The following is a 17,626-nucleotide window of genomic DNA, read 5'->3' as shown; positions in this document are numbered from 1 at the left end:
GCTCACCTGAATTTCACATGCTTTTGTTAGGGTTTTCACACAGCTAATGTATCAATTATGAAGTGTTTTTAGAAAGCTTCATGTCATATAGTGTATTAGCTGTGGCAGTGGTTTTTCAATGCTGGCCCTGGGGACCCACAGCACTGCACATTTTGTATATCTGTCTTATCTGACACACTCAGTTAAGTTCCCTGACCTGAAGATCTGAATCAGGTGTTTTAAAAAGAGGTCAAACATCCAAGATTTTTAATAATGTAAAGTGGAAATGTTATTTTGGGGTCTATGCCCCCAAAATGAGACTGACAATTAACGAGTGAAATAAGGAAGACATTCTGTACAATGGGGCTTCTCAATTAGAAGGCTATACAATATTGAGGCTGTGTCCTTCCTATATCAGTCCTTCTGAGGACTAAAGACTTGTGTCCTTCTTAGCATTAAACACTAGAACAGGGCTGGGCAACTCCCACAATATACCAGCCATATTTAAATAATAAATCCCAGTTTTACAATTTATTTTTGTTTTTAAATTAAATGAAAAGAGATTAAATGAATATAAGTTTGAACTATAATGTTTTTTTTGTGATATAAAATCATTTTGGTGATCATATATTATTTTCAGACATGCACAGACCTACTATATACTGAGTACTCATTTTCTATGACATACTGTATATCAGGGGATTGTGTAACTTAAGTATACTGGACAAGTAAATTCACTTTGATATGAAGAATTCACACTGCTAGCCATTTCAACACACTGTGAAACAGTAAGAAACTTTTTTTAGTATTTGTTGATTTTTGAGTGTAACAGAAATAAAATACTGTATCTGCCACCAGAAAACACCACCTCTTCTGTGTGTGCAACATCTAGGTATAATAATATTATCTGCTAAAACCATAACATTAAATCTGATTGGTTTTCATTGGAGACGTCATATGTAAATGATATGCAGCCCGTGACACTTGCACTTGGGCCATAGTGTGGCCTACTGGGAAAAAAAGGTTGAGAACCACTGCCTTAAATAGGGCACTATTTGAGGGGACAGCCATTTGTAGTGGTGTCTGAAAGACATTTCAGAGTCCACTCATTCAATCCCACAATGCACTACAATAACGAGTGTACAACTGATGTACACTCAACAGCTAGATAATACCCATAATGCACTGTGAGAGTCGCGCCGCATGAATTCTTGTGTCTGACCAGAGGATGGCTCCCACAGCTGAATCATCCATCCACTTCCCAATGTGGTTTATAGTGTAATATCATACAGATATAAATTAATTTTTACTTGATTATTAAATTGTTTAATTAAGGTATATACATGCTAGTTTACATGCACAGAATATAGAACACGTTTTTAACATCCATCTCCTCCTCTTTGCATCTTCCTTCATAGACTTGTTGGATGTGGTCTCTCTGATCAGTGCTGTGAAAGTTTGTCTTCAGCTCTACAGTCATCATGTACCTATTTGAGAGAGCTGGACCTGAGTAACAATGACATCCAGGATTCAGGAGTGATGCTGCTCACCATTGGACTGATGAGTTCACACTGTCAACTGAACAAACTGAGGTTTAACCTTCACGTTCACTATTAGATATGCACAATCTATGAGCAATCAATGTATTACTGGCTGATAACTGGGAATATTCAGTTATTACTGTCTCAGTAATAGAGAGTTATTTTGCTATATTTTAACTGTTTTGGTGTATTTGCATGCTCACTACTTACAGATTATCTTATTTGTCAGGTGGTTTCAAAATATATATATAGTACAATGCGTGGCCTATCATGCAGCAAATCTATTCAGTGTGGAGAACACAAATGTAAATTACTATTAATGCTTGGTTGCTATGGATACAAGGGTTCCAATACAATATTATTGGTGGCTTATTGATAGTATAAGATTTACTTAACAAGTAAAGTATGTAAAAGGTAAATGACAGTCGGGTGTCAATTAATTTTGACATTTTAATTACTGAATCCTTTGTTTTGTTCAGACTAGCAGGTTGTCGATTGACTACTCAGTGCTGTGAAAGTTTGTCTTCAGCTCTAGAATCATCTAACTCCCCTCTGAGAGAGTTGGACCTGAGTAACAATGACCTGCAGGATTCTGGAGTGAATCTGCTCTCTACTGGACTGAAGAGTTCAAACTGTCAACTAAACATACTGAGGTGTGACTCTCACATATTCACTATGTACTCATCTGTGTATGAACAGATGTTCTGTAGTAATCAAATTTTATTTTAAATTTGACTATTTGAAAAAAAGTTTTTTATTAGTGTCATTTTATAACAAATAAAAATTTGTGAGATGAGTAAAGAACCCTAGTGACTGAGCAGGTAGCTGAAAAAGAAGGCAGTGGACCAAACTGGTTATGGGACTCGCAGCACGGTAGGCAGAAAAAGAGGTAGACTTGAGGTAGGTTTGCTGACAGATAGTCGGAGATCCCTGGGACTGGAGGGATGCTGTCAGTGGAGCCAAATGAGCTGGAGAAAGGGGAGCAGACACAACAGAGGAAAGTACAAAAAAATAACACAAACAATAGGTAAGAGCAGACAAAGTGAAATCAGGGCAAGTGGAACAGACTAGGGAGCCAAAAATAAAAACTAGGTAGACTGGGCAAAGGACTAGACCAACTGAGAAAGCACATGGCAAACTAACATAAACAAGGCCATGTGCTTGCAGACATGACAAATAAAACAAACCTGGGAGATGGAATTAGGATTGTACAAACATTACATTTCGATCTTTTGTGAACAACCTTAGTAGTCAAAAATGTAACATTCTCATTCAGTCAGATTGAAGGACCAGAATATATTGTGTATATATCTTTTAAATTTTTCTTTAAATGTTAATCTTCTGCTAGCATGTTCTTTTGTAGCTAGTAATGGGTTTATTAGCTTAAAACCACACCGATAAGGTTCACCTTAGGTCAGAATTATTAGGTTATAATAGCTTGAGCTTGACCTGTTTGTTTTTATGATTGACATACATTTCCTCCCTCTGACAAGACAAAAAAAACACTGAAGATCCACTTTGCTGTAGTGCTTGGCTCCAATAATAATCAAACAACTAAACAAGCTAATCAAGGTCTTCAGGATTACCAGAATGCTACGAGCATGTTTTATCAGGGTTAGAGTTAAACTCTGCAGGAAAATGGATCTTGAGGGCCAGAGTTGCCCAGCCCTGCTGTAGAATATACAGCGATTTTAATTGATTTTAATTGTTTACACAGATCTGTGTGAATGGGGATCATTTTGACAACATTGTCATCTGTATGCGAATAATGGAAAAGTTTTTTTTGTTTGTTTGTTTGTTTTTTCATTTTTAGTACATTGTTCATGTAAACATCTTATATCGCACCTTTCTGACATTGGTGTTGATTAGTTCCTGCTTTGTTTTTGTTTAGACTGGCCATCTGTAATCTTACTGGTCAGTGCTGTGAAAGTTTGTCTTCAGTTCTACAATTATTAAACTCTCATCTGAGAGAGCTGGACCTGAGTAACAATGCCCTGATGGATTCAGGAGTGAAGCTGCTCTCCTTTGGACTGAAGAGGTCACACTGTCATCTGAACATACTTAGGTAATTAAGAATGCAGATAAATATTTACTCTGATCAAATTAAATGTCTAACTTGCTCTTGATTTCTTGGGAGCTTGTAACATCACATCAGAAGACAGTTGCTTTATTTTCTCTAGTCTTTCACTGAAAACTTTTGGTCTTGGTTTTTAATAAATTGTCTTATTTTTACTGTGGGATGCTCTGACACAGTACAACATGAATGAGGTGCAATCATTTCACCATAACGTCTGACATAATAGTGAATTTGAATAGTAATGCCAATCAGATGATAATTAGAGATTAGCCCTCAGAGTTCCATCATAGCAGAATTGCAATTTTTGTATTAAGGTTATTAAATAATGCCTTATTTTCAAAAGAAAAAGAAAAAAAGGTGGGAATAATGAACACATTAACTTCCATAGCTTGTTAAAGTAACATTAAAAGGTGCCAAATAGCTGATAAATGAGGAATACATTAACCCTTTAGAGCCTTAAGCTAAAATAGGCTGTTTTCACAATGTGATATCTTCAAATGCAAGGTGTTGACAATTTAAATAGACAAAAAAAAAAAACAGGAATAAATTATCTGATTCTTATGTAGAAAAAAAAAGAAATCATGATCGAAAGAATTTAACACTTCAAACTTGAAACTCCAACTATATTACATATATACAAGTCTTTGTGACACTGGGTTGCACAGATTTCATTCAGGAGAAATACACACACACACACACACACAAACACATGCACACATATGCATATACTCGCATACATTTACACGCAAGGATACATTATACAGATACATAGAACACATGCAAAAGAGTCTCACTCATCCTCCTCCCAAGTCTCATCAGATATCATCCTAATTGCCTCTTGTGTTGTGTACTCCTTCTTCACCATGTTTTTGTTTGTTTCTTTTATTATTTATGCAATACAAATCTCCATAAACTGCCCCACTCCATATCTCTCCATTAAAATCCTCCTTTCACCCGCTGTCCCTGAAAGCAGCTGCCATTTGCTGACGGAAAGCACAAAATCACAGTAATAACCCATATATTGTCGAAAAGCCCATGTTGTCTACTGTCTGCTTCAATTTGAAATATTATGATAGTGCAAACTTTCCTGCTTCCAGTCAGTGATCTCACATCATACTCATGCAGAATGTCCAATGTGGGCCAATATCTGGTCACGATGATTACTATTTTTAATGTTTTTGGAAGTATGGTCATGCTCATCAACCCTGCATTTATTTGATCGAAAATACAGAAAAAAACAGCATTATTGTGAGATATTATTACAATTTAAAATAATGGTTTTCTATTTTAATATACTTTCAAATATAATTTATTTCTGTGATGCAAAGCTGAATTTTCATCATTCATTGTTAACAAAAGCTTCACTGATGTAACACTAGGCTATATCACAGTAAACACCTCATAATCTGTCCAACACAATCCAAAGAAATCTTGTCTAAACATTCATATTATTCAGAAATGATTGACATCTCTCTTTTCAAACAGATTGCATAAACAAAGAATATTTGACTTACATTATTTAAAACTTAACATTTAAACGTTTCTTTAGTCATGTCTCATGTTTGTGTGATAAGTATTCACTAAGTTACAGTTCATTTTTTAACAAATATCAGAATGAACTTTATTGAGAAAGAGACGGCAGATCATGCATCATGTTAGTTTTCTTTATTTTGCAAAAAGCACATTTTGAGCTTACTGTGAGTGCACTCAAATAAAAGTAGACATTCTGTAGTTTCAATTGATATATTACATTTATATGCATGACAAAAATAACTTATAAATGACAATAAGTTGTTGTTTTTTTTGCTATGTGAGGAAAATCCAGCAACTCCAGAGTGTTGAAAAACATTTTAAGTGCAGTAGAGGCTGTAATTATGCAGAACAATTAATCTTATTAACAAAACATGCATATGCACAAATAGTTTGGGCATGTTGCAGTGATACAGCAATCTGACTGCACATTCAGAGTATAGTCTTAAAACTGAAAGTAGAGAAATGGAGGAATGATTATATCAAAGACTCTTTCCTTGCCCTTGTATTCAGTTTGTGTTTGGAAACTGTTGAACTGTTTTTATACTGTTTGATTGATTTCAGTAAAACATAGTGATAAATTGACAAACTAATGTCATGTAAGTCCTTGCTGTGTGTGTTTGTAGATTGTCTGGCTGTATGGTGACAGAGGAAGGCTGTGGTTATCTGTCTTCAGCTCTGAGTTCAAACCCCTCACACCTGAGAGAGCTGGATCTGAGCTATAATTACCCAGGGGATTCAGGAGTCAAGCTGCTCACTGATAAACTCAACCATCCAAAATACAGACTAGAAAAACTCAAGTATGTGTGTGTGTGTGTGTGTGTGTGTGTGTGTTTACTGATTGCATCATACATGCAAAACGTGACACTTTGTGTTTTACAGTGTGGATCATGGAGGAGAATTCAGGATTACAGCAGGACTACCCAAATGTATGTCTACAATCACACACACTTGCACCTTTAGTGACTGTTGTTGTTGTGTTATAATCTTTCTCTCTTTTTGTGTTCAGATGCCTGTAAACTCACACTGGATCCAAACACAGTAAACAATGAACTTATTCTTTCTGATGAGAACAGAAAGGTGATATGTTTGGAAGAGTATCAGTCATATCCTGACCATCCAGAGAGATTTGATGAGTGTCCTCAGGTTCTGTGTAGAGAGGGTCTGTCTGGACGCTGTTACTGGGAGGCTGAATGGAGAGGAGAGGTTGATGTATCAGTGACATATAAAGGAATCAACAGGAAAGGGTGGTGTGATTGTCAGTTTGGACTCAATGAGTACTCCTGGAGTCTGAACTGCTCTGATAACAGATTCACTGTCTGGTACGATAAAAAGTCAACTGACATACGTGTACCATCAGGCTACATTAAAAGAGTTGGAGTGTATGTGGATATGTCAGTCGGTACTCTGTCCTTCTACAGCGTCTCTGACACACACACACTCACACACTTAAACACATTCACCTCTACATTTACTGAGTCTCTCTATGCTGGATTTTGGGTTTATCGCCTTAACTCCTCAGTGTCTCTGTTTGAGTTTGAAAAGCTTGTAAGAAAAAACAGAGATGTTGCACATAAATGAATTAAATACTTTATAAATCTTTAACACACACAAAAACTCACACATGTTGGGTTTCTGTGTTTTATGGGGGCTTTCCATAGACATGTTTTTTACATTACAAACTATATATTCTATCCCCTAATCCTAAACACAACCCTCTCAGATATCTTTTATGTATTAAAAAAACTTAACTTAGTATGATTTTTAAGCTGTTTTTCTCATGGGGACTAAAGTGTTCTAACAAAATCAAACATTTCTAACCTTTTGGGGACATTTTATCCCCACAATATAGGGAATACCTGAAACACACACATATAAACTGAATAAAATATATAATAATTCCACATACACTCTAGCTACAATTGTACATGTATCTAGAATTTGTAATCTTTCAATGTAACATTCTGATGCAGTGCTCTTAAGTGCATAATCTTATGTGTAAATATGAGATTGTTATAGTACTGGAGAATTCTGAGCAGAACCAAAAAAATAAGAAATATATCGTACCACTCCTCAGGTCCTTGCAATGGCTTCCAGTTACATTTAGAATTGATTTAAAGCACTGTTACTTAAGGTACTGTTTAAAAATCACTCAATGGCCTAGGACCCAAATACACTGCAGACATGCTCATTGAATATAAACCTATCAGATCACTCAGATCATCAGGATCAGTTAGAAATACCAAGGAATCACTCAAGCAAGGAGTCTGCCTTTAGCAGTAGTCACATTCAAATCCAGACTCAAAACACATCTGTTTAGCTGTGCATTTACTGAATGAGCACTTTGACACTGTATGTCCGACTGATTAAACTTTATCTAATCTATGTATCATCTTTTTATCATTTTATTTTTATAACTGTTTTAATTATCCTTGTATTTATTTTTGGCTAGGGATGTCTGGTTGGAAGAGTTGAGAGAATTAGGAATGAGATGGTGAGAATACTCCACTCTATTAACACTCTGGGGTCGGCGGTCACGCCGGCGTGATCACCGCATTTTTTTTCTAACCAGTGTGAAAGAGACTCAAAATACTCTGTCAATGTTGCACATACAATTAAGAGTTATACACCATTTTAATCTGTGGAATATTTTCTTTTATTTGTGTACACTCAGAGTAAAAACAAAATGTTGTGCTTTTTGTAAAATAAAGAAAACAAACATGATGCGTGATCTCTCGTCTCCCTCTGAACGAAGTCCAATCTGATAGTTCTCAGAAAATGAACTGTAACTTAGTGAATACTAATCACAAAAAAATTAGACTTGTGTCTAAAAAAACGTTGAAATGTCAGGTTTTAAATCGTGTAAGTCAAATCGAAAACAAACATTCTGTGTTTATGTAATCTGTATGAAAAGAGAGCCATGTCAGAAATCCGTGATTCAGCTCATTATCCGCTAATGCGGCCACGCCCACGGAGCCAGCGCTATTCAGACGCAAATTCAGTCAATACATGCATACATCGTCTCAATCGTGTATTTATTGTCTTGAAAAGTGTTTTGAATAGCCATAGTTAGCGATCTCTGGCCTCTGTTAGTTCAGTTATTTCCTGGATTGCCTATTCTTCTTCAGTGCTCAGGCATTTGTGGACAAAAGGGGCAGAGCGCCCTCCGGCTTCAAGTATGAATTGTAAACACAGTATCCAGCACTCATTGTAATGACAATAAATCCTGAATATTACTCCTCTGTATAGAAATTTGACAAACATATGAGAATCCATCAATATTTCTCCAAATGTGCATGCTTTTAAGCTAAAAGCCTATATGAAATGCCATAGAGGTAACATAATTGTTCAGACACTTTGCATCACAGAAATACATTATATTTTAAAGAATATAATAGAATACCATTATTTTAAATTGTAATAATATTTCATAGTGTTGCTGTTTTTTCTGTATGTTTGATATACACCATGAGCTTGAGACATGATCAATGTCTCACAGGTTTTTTCACAGCCTACCTGACTGAAAGGCCTCATTATTTATGCAGCTCATTAGAGCTCTTTATGCAATTCTTTTGTCTTCTCAGGTGTAAATGACCCATTATACATGAGGATTCACGCCTCCACGCATACTGTGTTTCTTGACCAAAGATGTTTTAGAAAATTTAAATCTCTCTATTGTTTTATATGAAGGAGTAGGCAGCATAATTTTTACCTCATTTTGAAGCAAAAACTCTAGTCTACAACCTCAAATACCCAGAAGTCTTTTGAACAAAGATTTAATATATATTTTTTGGCCTTATTTCAGTGACTTAAGTTTTTTGTTTTTTCAATAACCACGCATAAACGTTATTCCTTCAAAAACACAAACATGTACATACATGTTCCTCACATATTATTGTAGCCTAGTTTGTGCTGAATACAGTGTAATGACACTTTTGTCATTTATATGTTTATGAACAACTGAAAAAAGCACAAATGTCAGGGCATGTCAAAACTTCTCCAGGGCCCCAAAAATCCTCAGACCCCTGAGGGTTAAAGACAGGAGCACACCAAGCTGACGCCGACAAACTAGTGGCGACGAAAGCAGACTGCGGGGTCGGCTCACGTCAGCAGCGTCTGTGTCCAAAGTTGGCCTGACACACCAAACCAGCGGTCGACAGCCGACGGCCAAGTAGCATGTCCGTTCTGCGCCTGCGTAGGATGAAATGTCTTTCCGTACCAGCAGGTGGCAGTAGCTGAACAGCCAATCAGAATGATCGGGGTGCATTTCCCAAAAGCATTGTTAGCCAACTAACATCGCAAGTTCCGTCGTTTCTTACATAGTTCAATGATTTGGTGTTTCCCGAAACCACAGTTCATATGAACATTCGCAAACTGCATCGCAAACTTGTGTGGTTGGAACGACAGCTCTCGAGCTGTGGTTAGAAGCATAGTTTCCTGTTTTTATGACATGTGGACTTAATAAACCGTTATCTTGAGCAAAATAAGGAAGCTGACATTAAGTACAACGTATATCTTTTATTTTGAATACAAATATATACAAATATCATTTATATATTTTAGTTTGTCAAGAGATTTAAAGCACCGTTTTTGGAGAGTGCGCATGTGCGTACATGCTCTAGTACGTAAGAACAAGCATTTGATTTAATCTGGAAATAAAGCAAAATAACTGAGGAAAATGAGAATTAGTCCTCTAATGCCATGTCCGTAATTTATAGCAGAAAATCTAGCATTAATTCGATCTCAAACTGATTAATTTAAAGAAGTTATTACTCCACCACCTGCGTGACGTCATTCACCAACGTGGTTGAATAACAAGTTTGCGACAATATGGTTTCGGGAAACAGTCGTGACTAGCTAGTTGATTTGTTCAACGATGCATCGTACTATAGTAATTCAGCAGTGAGTTACATCGTTGTTTGGGAAACGCACCCCAGATGGCCCGACAAGCTACGACACCGGTTCAACATGTCGAATCGGGCGAAAAAAGCAGACAAGGACCAACTTCAGCCAATGGTGTGGAACACACTGAGAAAACTTAGTAGGCCGACGAACGAAAACTGCCCGACAGCCGAATGTCGGCTTGGTGTGTTACTGCCTTAAAGGGGTTGAGGGACACTGAAAGCCATCAGAGGCAGAGTGTGGTGGATACTCTACCCCATTAAGAGTTTGAAGGGGCTGTGGTAGATTTTTCCTACGCACCTGACTTAGTTAAACCCGTGTGTCCCAAACACCCATAAACCTATAAATTTATACTCTACTGAGCGTACTTTTAATACCTGTTCGAGTCGGCCGACGTCTCGGCCTATTTTGGGGCACTATCACCTGATACTAAGCTCTTTAGTGCTCCTCACCTCCACTAAACACTATCACTATAGTATAGAAAAAGATCTCTAGTGCTTAGGTTTGCTGCAGCCTAAAAACCAGACAGACTCCAGTCTATGCCTCAGAATATGCTTTAATCACGTGTAACGTCTGGATGGATCCGTTCAGAGTCAATAAACTTTGGAGTTTTCAGAATGCTTTTAACCTGATGAACTTTGTTTCTTAATCACTAAATCGGCTCCGAACAGTCTACTAAAGATGAGCCCACTTGACACCTTTGTTGCCCTCCGAGGTAACACAGCAGGCCCAATTTCCTTGCTCTTAGGACATCAAAGGGGCCCCTCATGTGGACTATGGGCCAGATCCACATTCCAGCACCCACACACACTGGCACACACAAAAACACACACACAGACACACATACAGAAACACACAAACATAAATTTTTAACTGTATATATATCCTACCACTATGCTGAAATATATATTTCATATATTTTAGGGCCTATGCATGTTTCCTAGTGTTTAAATTAGTGTATTTGTGCTAGTGTGCATTTTAACGATATAATTTTGTCTGTAAACCATAACTTCTTGTTTATGCCTTTCTAATCTGGCGAGTTTGGTCTCTCCGTAAAGCTCCGGACTCGAGCTATTTACTGAGGTGGGTCACATGGCTGACATATGCATTTTTCTATGTGTTTAATGATACTGTGAAGAAAGCACTCGATCTCGAAATCCGGTCTGATGGCCACTAAGTATGCAAATTCATCTAGGAGACCAAACCAAGGAACTTTGCCCGCCAGATAGTGCTGCGCATCTATTGGCCGCTACAATTCAGGAGGTGTGTTAGTTTGGGTTTCCATAAAAACAACAACACACACCTTTTCTTTTTTTCCGGTGACCTCCCGATCGTCTCGTGCACGTCTCCCCGGACGCCTCAGGTGACCGCGCTTCCCAACCACGCGCGCAGCTCGGGAGGACCACTTCCTTTCTCTCTCTCTCTCTTCGGTTAAGTTACTTAAGTTTAAACCTCTTTTGAAAACCCCGCCGGAGAAACCCTCTCGGAAAGGACCAAGCCAAGCGCGTTGAAACTGCTACTCACGGACTTGAACCAATAAGCAAGTATTATCATTTACCTTAAATTTGTCTAAACTGATTTCTGTGCTGGCTCTCTCAAAAGGGTTTAACTGTGTAATTTGCCATTCTTTGATCATCTTTCTTTCCCTGTCTTTTCTTCATTTTCATTCTCGTGTATATATATGTGTATTCTTGTATATATATTTAGATGTATAACCTCTGTATTCGTAGTTTGCATATATTAAAACGTTATTCACGCTCGATTGTTCTGTTTGTTCTTTCAGCTGAAAACCAAGTCACTTTAACGTTTTCGATCGCTTTATGCTTTGATGTTATAATAGCAAGTTATTTTCATGGCCAGATAATAACTCTGTTTATAATATTCTGTGAGGGACTTAGTTTGCTGGACAAACGAACAGTTTCTCTAAATAATTATTAAACCAGAACTAATCATATATGTAATTGATTATAATTCGTTGTAATTGATTCACAATATATGTTTAATTCCCCGTTGGGTCGATATATGAATCATAATTTATTCATAACCTTATGAATTATTATATTCATATTTCATCCATAAATTTATTAATAACCGCTACACATTCGTTACACACGGCCGGGAGAGTTCTCATCATTCCAGAGAATCTCTCTCCGAACAAAGGAATACAGCAGGTTTTATAGGATTTCAGGTACACTTCGCAGTCAGTATGGCATGATCTATTACTCATTATCATTAGTCTTAATACAATTGGTTCAGATTTAAGGAAAACATCTCAGTTCCTCCGTCCCGCATAAATTTAGATTAGAACAACTGAATCACAAGATCATCAAAAAATGTCTCAGGGTTAATAGTTCAGATTACTCAATAGGTTAGAACAATTCCTCAAAGACTATTTTTTATCCCCAGAAGGATGCTGTCTAGCCAGCACAGCAGAATGTTTCTGAATCACAACACTCAGTCCTAGTGACTGTTTCTCTATTTCTAAGTTAGATTATTATTATTAGGCCTGTAGAAGAAAAGAAATGTTAGTTCATTATTAATTAGTTCAAAAATTCCATCACAGGGCACTGCGTCACCTTGGAATTATAAGGTTCTATTTGACATTTTTGTCAAAATTGAGTTATTCACATATTCTTATTCTATGACAACTTATTTACATTATGTGAATTTTTTTAAGTTATGTTTATTTTGATACATTTCTTTTTATAACACAGAAGGGTCTATCCGCAGGAGTATGAAATGCAAATATTTTGAAGCTCAATATCTCAAAAGCTTATAGTCCAAGGTGGTGACTGGAAGCCATCAGAGCAGACAGTGTGGTGATCACTAGGAAGCCGGGAGTTGCTACTAGTGTGTCTCGCGAAACTGTTGCCTTGCCTCTGTCTAATAAATACTTTATTAATGTATTCTTTAAATTAAGAGAAATGCTTGTTCTCTTTAATCACATCCTCTGGTACTTGAGGTCTGCTGTCTTGCAAAGTTTAGCTCTAACTTTAAAAAAATACACCCATTTGTAATTTTCAAGTAATCCTATACAATTTGGTTTGCTGGAGTCATGGCTGTGGGAACTAGGGGTGCTGCAGCACCACCTGTTGACAGCTGCCTCACTGCACTGGAATTTAAGATGACTCGACTAGTAATAGTTGTTTTTCATTTTCCAACTTTATTTTTAAAATTATTAAATATTTAATTTTTATATTTTTTCAAATGTGATTTGTGACTTTGATAAATAAATATAATTCATTGTGTCAGTGTTATCACTGTTAAAATTAGATTATTCAAATGAGAAAACAATGGAGTCTTTACACAGCTAAGTAGTTCAAATGGCAGTCAAAGACAAATATCTGATTTCTTTAAAAATGCTCCAGATTCTAAAAAAGCAAGGTATAAAACAAATCCGTGTCTGATAACAGCAGCACTTCAGTTGATGATGGTCTCCAAGCATCTCAATTCAATATTAATATTATAAAGCGACGAGAATATTTTTGGTGCGGCAAAAAAAAAAGCAGTGAAGCAGTGTTTTGAAATCTGCCATCACTAAATAAGTCGTTATTTTGGGGTTTTTTTGGCGCACCAAAAATATTCTCGTCGCTTTATAATATTAATATTGAACCACTGTACTTGCATGAACTGATTTAAATATGTTTTTAGTACCTTTATGGATCTTGAGAGAGGAAATGTCATTGCTCCCTATGGAGGCCTCACGGAGCCATCGGATTTCAACTAAAATATCTTAATTTGTGTTCCGAAGATGAACGAAGGTTCTCCTCACACACAATTCAATTTGTCTCCTCTGACCGTTGTTCTGTATAATCCTGGCCTGTCTCTGATCTCTTGGCTGCATAACAGGCTAATCGTATGGCTGTGGTCATTCACATGAGTATCCATAAACATTTACAATTTCCTCAGCGTCCGAACTTTCATTGAGATTTATTATTTTCCTATTGTTTCAATTGACCGCACTCCATCCCACAACGTCACTTCTGGTTTGGCACTTTTCAGATGCGGAAGTAAAATTTTCTCACAAAAACGACTCCAGAAGCCTCACTAACGTATTTACAAGTATAGTATACATTAACTCACTGGGGGGCTCTAACCTGCAATTTGCCCTTTAAAAGGCTAAGTAGTACTATATTAATTACAATACTTCAAATAAATACTATAGACATTTGCAAATCAAGGTCATGTCTGAGAGTAATTTTATGTGACTGCAAATATATTCCTCAAAGAATACTCAAAAAAAAAAAAAAAGTTCCATTGATAATAATAATCAGAAATGTTTCTTGAGATGCAAATCAGCATATTAGAATTTCTGAAGGATCACGTGACACTGAAGACTGGAATAATGATGCTGAAAATTTAAGCTTTGCAAAGAGTAGATAGAAGCAGAATCCAAGAGAAGGCTGTTTTCTCCAAATATCCAGCTGCAGTTTTGCTGAGCATTTTAACTATTTATTTATTTACACAGTCATTCTTTGTGTGACATGAATCAGTGTGTGTTCAGGGTCTGATCTGAAGCTTTTACTGCAGGTCTGTTAAACAGCCTGAATGTCATTTTTGCTTTAACACTTTATTTTGATCGTCCCTTTTGAACATTCTGTTGATTGTAAGTAACTATGCAACTACATGCCAACTAACTCTCATTAAAGTATTATTAGACTGTCTGCTTAATACCTTCTGTTTATTTTGATGGTCCTCCAACAGACTATAAGTAACTTTGCAAGTACATGTCAACTTATTCTAACCCTGCCAGTTTACGAAATTCTCTACTGACACTCTAATGAGAGTTAGTAGACATGTAGGTACAATATTACTTATAGTCAACAGAATATGTTAAAGGAACCGTCAAAAAAAGTTAACCCATTTTTGCTTCTGCATGTGTCAAAAATATACTTTCATTATTGATTTACCACTATATACTTTATGGTGGTTTATGATTTACCACTATATACTTTATGGTGGTTTACACACCCTGGCGGTACCTATGATGAAGTAAAACAAATAAAAAAAGTCAACAAGATCTAGGCTATATCCAGATCAGATGAAGGACCTGCGCCTAGACAGGACCACAGTGCAGCCCTGAAGTGTAAACCGAGATTGTGTCAACTAGACTCTTTCCAGTGAAGGCATGATTGACATGACAGCCAGTGGCACAGATCCTCAACAAACCTGTCTCCATACCAGCATGATGAATCTTAAACCAGATGGAACTGAAATAAATATTTTGAATATTCTGATCCTAATCTGATTTGCAATGGAAATGAATCAACACTGAATTGACTCAAGCTAAACAATGACACTATTTTTAATTAATGAAAGTTACAATCACTTTAACTTTCAACATTATCAGTGGTAAAAGTAAAGATTCTCAAAGCCTTTAAAGCAGACAAAGTTACTTATTACAGTTTTTCTCAGACGCTTCGGTGCATTTCTCACATCACTATTTACATTTGCACAACAGTTAGTTCAACCTCCACAACATTTAGTCATTTGTGCACATCATAATAGCAGTTTCTCATTCCTTCGAACAAATTTCAAATGCTTTTGGACATGCATCAATTGCTTTCATACAACTCTCTGCTGTTTTATAACATTATCATTTGCTTATGTCATGTCAGTCAAAATTAACTATACTTGTGAATGCTGAATAGTCATTCCATATAAAACTAATAGTCCTCATTTCATTGCTTGAGTCATTACATACAAAAATGTTGAACTAGTTGTCAAAATCTGTCAAGCAAATTTTACACATTTTTTTAAATCTTTTTTTTTTTTTTTCCTAAAAATGTCTCCTAAATTGAACAGTTTCTCTCAGGTGAATCTCAACTTTCACTGATGAGAAGGGGAGTGTGAAGCATTAGTTGCAACCAATGATAAGCCACTTGTCTACAATCACTGTCAGAGCTGAATCCCATAAACCCCCACTTTACAAGCATATATGAACCAAGCAGGACATAGTCTGTACCATTTCTAAAATACTGTGACACACAAATGGAAGGTCAGCCTCGTGGAAGAGGGGTGAGGGTGCGAGGAGGAGGAGGAGGAGGAAGGGGAAGGGGAAGGGGAAGGGGAAGGGGAAGGGGAAGGGGACAAAAAAGGGGAAGAGGAAGAAGAGGCCAAGTATATAGGCAGATCCCTGATGAAATCAGGGCTACAATTGTGGACCATGTTATCAATCATGGCCTCACAATGGCTGAGGCTGGTCGAAGGGTGCAGCCAAATGTTGGGAGAACCACCGTAAATTCAATTATTCAAACATTTCGTCGGGAGTGTGTATAAATGGACAGTAATTCAGCACTAAACAATCTGCACTGCACTACTGTCATTGTGTCATACATGAAGCTTGCAGTGGGACAAGAACTTGTCACTGTACATTTTACATTTAGACATACAGCTTTACTGCATCATACATTTAGTGTATTGTAGTGTACAGTAGTGTTACAGTAAAGATTTGCCATATTTACTGTAATTTTACTCTGCACCACAAAGGATTGCAAGACAACCTCGCAGAGGTGGAAGAGGGCCCCTTTTTACTCCGCAACAAGAGGAAGCCATTTGTGCAGTGGTTATTGCGAACAATGCCATAAGGTTGAGAGAGATACAAAGTGCTGTTATAGAGGATGACAACATCTTTGGGAATATCGAATCTGTTTCAGTCGCTACAATTGACAGAGTGCTCAGGAGAAATGAAATGCGCATGAAACAATTGTACAATGTGCCATTTGAACGGAACAGCGACAGAGTGAAGGAGCTCTGTCACCAGTATGTACAGGTAAAACATGTATGTGTTCTATGCATATTCTAATGTTCAGTGCTGTAAACTGTTTACTTTGTGTAGTGTCATGCACTACACTTACATGACAGTTCTGTGTATGTGTATTCACCGTGCATACTGTACAATATGCTATCCAAAATGCATTATGTTACACAGGAAAAGTTGTTATAGTTTTTCTCACTCCCTCTTCTGTAATAAAGCATGTACTGGAGCTGGAGGCCAGGGAACCACTGCACACATTCATATACCTTGATGAGGCGGGTTTCAATCTGGCAAAAGGTAGAAGACGTGGAAGGAATCTCATTGGACAGAGAGCAACCATTGATGTCCCAGGCCAACGAGGAGGGAATATTACTATGTGTGCAGCCATCTCAGAAAACGGCGTCTTCACCCATATCCCCCGCCTTGGTCCATACAACACTCAACATCTGCTGACTTTTTTAGACACTCTTTACAGGGACATAATCCCTGAGAATGAGAGGGGTCTAACTGGAGACCATCTGAGCAAGCATGTTGTTGTTTTGGATAATGTGCGTTTTCACCACTCAGATGTCGTCAGACAGTGGTTGGCAGCACATGATAGGATGCTGGTGGCATATCTCCCTCCCTACTCACCATTCCTAAATCCAATAGAGGAGTTTTTCTCTTCCTGGAGGTGGAAGGTATATGACCGGCATCCACATACCCAAATGGCCCTGCTAGCGGCCATGGATGCAGCATGTGATGACATCACAGCAGAGTCCTGCAGAGGGTGGATTCGCCACTCGAGGAGATACTTTCCTCGCTGCATTGCAAGAGATGATATTCGCTGTGATGTAGATG

The 17,626-nt window shown here is 37.3% G+C and overlaps 1 protein-coding gene across 1 annotated transcript in view; it reads left to right on the top strand.

Annotated features, from left to right (window-relative positions):
• The window catches only part of LOC137025341 (uncharacterized), a 51,141-nt gene that overhangs the window by 6,816 nt on the left and 26,699 nt on the right, over positions 1–17,626 (top strand). The window contains exons 4-10 of the mRNA XM_067393337.1: positions 1,398–1,571; positions 2,000–2,173; positions 3,412–3,585; positions 5,754–5,927; positions 6,010–6,056; positions 6,137–6,696; positions 17,005–17,555. Of these exons, the coding sequence (XP_067249438.1) occupies positions 1,398–1,571; positions 2,000–2,173; positions 3,412–3,585; positions 5,754–5,927; positions 6,010–6,056; positions 6,137–6,696; positions 17,005–17,555 (1,854 nt within the window). The remainder of the gene's footprint in view (positions 1–1,397; positions 1,572–1,999; positions 2,174–3,411; positions 3,586–5,753; positions 5,928–6,009; positions 6,057–6,136; positions 6,697–17,004; positions 17,556–17,626) is intronic.

Source organism: Chanodichthys erythropterus, chromosome 8 (assembly GCF_024489055.1).
Source record: "Chanodichthys erythropterus isolate Z2021 chromosome 8, ASM2448905v1, whole genome shotgun sequence".
NCBI lineage: Eukaryota > Metazoa > Chordata > Actinopteri > Cypriniformes > Xenocyprididae > Chanodichthys > Chanodichthys erythropterus.
This window is presented reverse-complemented; position numbering and strand designations above follow the sequence as displayed.